Source organism: Sinocyclocheilus anshuiensis, unplaced genomic scaffold (genome assembly GCF_001515605.1).
Source record: "Sinocyclocheilus anshuiensis isolate Anshui unplaced genomic scaffold, SAMN03320099.WGS_v1.1 scaffold449, whole genome shotgun sequence".
Classification (NCBI taxonomy): domain Eukaryota; kingdom Metazoa; phylum Chordata; class Actinopteri; order Cypriniformes; family Cyprinidae; genus Sinocyclocheilus; species Sinocyclocheilus anshuiensis.
Genome location: NW_015537950.1, coordinates 338658 through 342813, shown reverse-complemented (window position 1 = coordinate 342813; position 4156 = coordinate 338658). Strand labels below are relative to the sequence as shown.

The 4156-nt window shown below is 40.2% G+C and overlaps 2 protein-coding genes across 3 annotated transcripts in view; one reads left to right on the top strand and one right to left on the bottom strand.

Moving 5' to 3' along the window:
• Positions 1-304, bottom strand: part of rmi1 (RMI1, RecQ mediated genome instability 1, homolog (S. cerevisiae)) — an 11560-nt gene extending 11256 nt beyond the window's left edge. The window contains exon 1 of one of the 2 annotated variants that reach the window (XM_016455117.1): positions 62-304. The gene's annotated coding sequence lies outside the window, so the exon portion shown is untranslated. The remainder of the gene's footprint in view (positions 1-61) is intronic. The other variant, XM_016455122.1, reaches the window with a different exon arrangement.
• A 121-nt stretch (positions 305-425) lies between these two features.
• Positions 426-4156, top strand: part of LOC107664583 (heterogeneous nuclear ribonucleoprotein K) — a 13888-nt gene continuing 10157 nt past the window's right edge. The window contains exons 1-5 of the mRNA XM_016455198.1: positions 426-497; positions 1396-1502; positions 2356-2453; positions 2533-2589; positions 3473-3595. Coding sequence (XP_016310684.1) covers positions 1445-1502; positions 2356-2453; positions 2533-2589; positions 3473-3595 — 336 coding nt within the window. The 5' untranslated portion in view covers positions 426-497; positions 1396-1444. The remainder of the gene's footprint in view (positions 498-1395; positions 1503-2355; positions 2454-2532; positions 2590-3472; positions 3596-4156) is intronic.

Sequence of the window (4156 nt, the reverse complement as noted above, 5' to 3'; positions counted from 1 at the left end):
ATAGATAGATAGATAGATAGATAGATAGATAGATAGATAGATAGATAGATAGAGCCCTTACCAGACAATCATTCCACATGCAGGCTGCATGGTGTCTAATTTGAGTAACGTTACGCCGCTTCGTTCTAGTGAGTGTATTGGTGCCATAACCTACACTACAGGTCTTCTTGTGACTCCTTAACAGCGACTAATTTACTTTTTTAATACTTAATTGAGTAACTTGCAACAAAAAACATCACATTTACCTCGTATCAAAAAGAGACTGCGCTTTGCGAAATGCCAAGCAGTCGTGCTAGCCAATCATAAAAAGCGTTCTTAAAAGATTGACGTTTCTTTTGACCAATAATTGTCCGTGACACTGCTGGAGTTTCGGTTATGCTGCAGTTTGGACCAATCAGAGGGCGTTTCTTTTATGGAGGGAGGTGCTTTCATTGGTCCGCGCTAGAGCGGCGTTAGATTTAATGCGTCACTGCGAAGGGGGAGTACGGCAGGAACAGGTCGGTAGATACATTTCCTGATACAAAAATCCCTTTATCATTGTTTTTACGCAAGTAACCAGTATGTTCTTGTGTCAAACAGTTTCACAATCCTAAATTATTGAGGTACTTTTTCGTGCACACGGTCGCAATTTGCATTATGTGTTCTTGCGATAGCTAAGTTAGCTTCATCTCTGTTAGCTAAAGGAAACTAGCAACCTTAATCATTTAACGTTACTATAATTTCCACAGTTGCTATAAGAAGTGTTTTTCTTTTATTTGTTCTACTCCTTTTACTATATATATATATATATATTTTTTTTTTTTTTTTTACCACGAGGCGTAATAAATACGAGTATTCTTGATGATAAAATGTACTTTATGGTAGTTAGCTAGCTCGTTAGCTTCCTGAAACTCTATTGTTAATTAGCCAGTCAGGCAGCTGATCCAGTAACGTTACAGGAAGATGGCGACTAACAAATTCATTTTACAGTAATCAAACACAGCGAGCTTCATCGTTAGAAATCATTTGGCGAATAGTTTGTGCATCACAGGCGAGTTTGAACATTCATATGCCCTTGTGGTGCACACAGTGCTGTCTAGGTAGGCATCCTAATAGGGTTTGAGACACAACGCAAGTGTAGGTTTGTTTTCCAATACTTTACCAGGCAGTAAATAGTTGAGTTGAATATTTATTGTAGCTGCATTTCAGTACATTGTTGGAGAACACCTACCAGAACATTTCGTTTTAGTTTTGTATAACTCATGATATAGTTGTTTTTAATTTTTCCTCCTCCTGTGTTTTGCCCCAATCATGCTCAGCAGACAAAGAGCACTCTTCATTCTGATAAGCTTGGGACTAGCATCCTATTAGGCCATATAATATTTTCATTCATGCACTATGTGGATTTTCCCTTAGGCATCCGTTTGGACAGACAGGGCTGTTCATCTCCGCTTGTAGATAGATAATGGATCTCGAAAATGACCCACAGGAAGAGGAAACTTTCAGCAACAAAGAGAGTAATGGTAAGAGCCAGTGATATATTTTACTTTATTTTAAAGGCAACATAAAAATCAAAATGGAACCAATGTTATTAGGGCCTTTCGCACCGCGGGAACCTTTTCATAGTACCAGAACTAATTGTGGAACTACCCACTTTTTGGCGTTTTCGCACCGCCGGAACTGGGTGCGATTTTAGTACCGGACTGCCTTTTTCGAGAACCAAATTAGCTCCTACTCCAGAGCAGGGTCTAACCAGCACAACTGGTACTAATCGTGACACATGTAGACATTGATTGGCCAAACGCGTACGAAAACGCCCTCACCCGCCATTATTTAAAACGCCGTGTAAACATACTGTAAACATTGTGTCAACTTATTTCACAAGTATGGAGAACAGCGATAGATGGACGGACGCTGAAGTGCAGGCACTTGTAGCAAATGTAGCACTGCCAGTTGTCGTTGGAGATTCTTAGTCCTCCTTTCCGTTCTTTCAATCGCTTTACGTATACGTCGACTTTCCATGTCCATTATTGTGAAACCCGCGAGACACAACAAAAACACAGCTCCGATCACAGCGTCCTCCATCCTCCTGTTGTTAATGTTGTTCTTCTTTGTTTCTGTTGTTGAACGCCGCGCACAAATGACGACGCTGTCGACCGGCTTACGTCACTTCTTAGTACACACTCGGTGCGAATGCAACCCGTTAAATTGTACTGGGAAATAGTTAGCACAAAATCGTCCCAGCACTTTAGTACTGTACATTTAGTTCTGGAACTAAAGCGGTGCGAAAGGCCCTATTATGCATAGTTTTTCCCAAAAAAAAAAAAAATCGTCATTTTGTTTCACTGTAACTTTTCCATGTAAAATGGATTTCAGGTAAGCGTTCCGCTGAGGATATGGAGGAGGACAAGCCTCATAAGCGCTCCCGAAGTTCTGACGACATGGTGGAGCTTCGGATTCTGCTACAGAGCAAAGTAATTGGCTGATTTTCCCATCACTTTTGAGTTTAGTTTCTCTTGCTGTCCCTCAATGCTGATCGACTCTTCTCTCCAGAATGCCGGAGCGGTGATCGGAAAGGGTGGGAAGAATATTAAAGCTCTGCGCACAGATGTGAGTACTCTTCCGTTTAGTTTGCACATTCTCACTCTCATTACAAATATTGCGGGAAAAGAGAACATCAATGCGGAGAAGATCTTGCTTGCGTCAAAACTGAAACCAAGCCATTCACAATTTGGAATTTCGTGCATTTTCTAGAGGGACATCTATCACCGTTGCACTCGCGTCTCGCACAAAAGAGCTGCATGTTTAGCTCTGTTACTGCCAATATCAGAACTGTTTTAACATCCTTAATGTACAAACTACTCCCTTACTGCCATGAAACATGAGTATGATGCTGCCATGACTATCATTATTAACTGTTTTACTGTGTTCAAATGCCTTTTCTGTCATGCAAGGAGGCCCTTTCCCACCCTTTTCCCTCTCCTACGACAAACGCTTTTTTTGTACCTTTGGGAAATGTGCTTTCTCCACAGTTCTCGTTTGAAAGTTTTCTTGCTAATACAAGGATTAATTTGTTGAGGGTGAAGGGGCAGTGTAAATTACATGTCTCCCTTCTGTCCGTTGTATTATTTCACTGTTGTGTTTGACTTTGGAACTTTACTCCACTCCCAGTCTGTTCGTCTGTCTCTGCTCTTCTCTGCTGGATCTGGAGCTCCTGCTTTGTTCATGTGTATCTCTCTCTCTGTACTTTGTCACCCCTCTATCAGTTTTAATCTCCCCCTGTCACACTGCAACTCTGACCTTCCCTGTATCTTGACATTTCTGCAACGGGCAGGAGCTTCAGTTTTTTTTTCTTTGTTTTCCTGTGTTCTCCACTCCCCTTTGACAAAGGAGTGCATGACTCCATGACTCTTTAGGGTCTGTCTCCTCTCCGCACTGTTAAATGCACTAACAAAAGCACTGATTGTACTCTTCGGGCTGTATGTATTGCTAATATCGCTTCTCTTCTCTCTTCTCGTGGAATGCAATTCATTACTTTGACAGAATCCTAAGCGTCAGTGCCGATATTCCCACGGTGGCTGAGATATTACTGAAGGTCATACCTACTCTGGAAGAGGTGAGTTTTTTTTTTTTTTTTCCCACAATTCAACAAAAATGATTTTTTTTTTCAGTTTGTTCAGCATTGAAGTTTAACTTTTTGAATTACATTTATTAAACATGAATTGATATAAAAAAACCTGGTAACACTTTAATTTAGGGACCAATTCTCACTATTAACTAGTTACTTATTAGCATGCCTATTATTAACTCGATGCGCCCTCTTGTGGCCTCAGGAGAGAATCCAAAAGCTTTTCTTCACCCTAACTGAAATGATGCCTTTTAAATTCGAAAATAATTCGAATTTTGATAATATTTTAAGTACAAAATTCGAATTTAGGCGCCTTTGATATTATTTTCATCTAAACCACTAGATGGCACAAAAACGTGGCGTAGCACTTTCCAAAACATCCGCATTTCAAGATGCACGTGTATTTTTGTCTGATCCTTGACACGATCGCGTGCAGCAGTGCAAAGTTGATTCTGTGCTTACTTGATCTAATATTTGATGTTTTTTTTAAATGTTGTAGATTTAAGTAGCAAATGAGAATCGCTAAAATTAATGCATATATTTTGATAC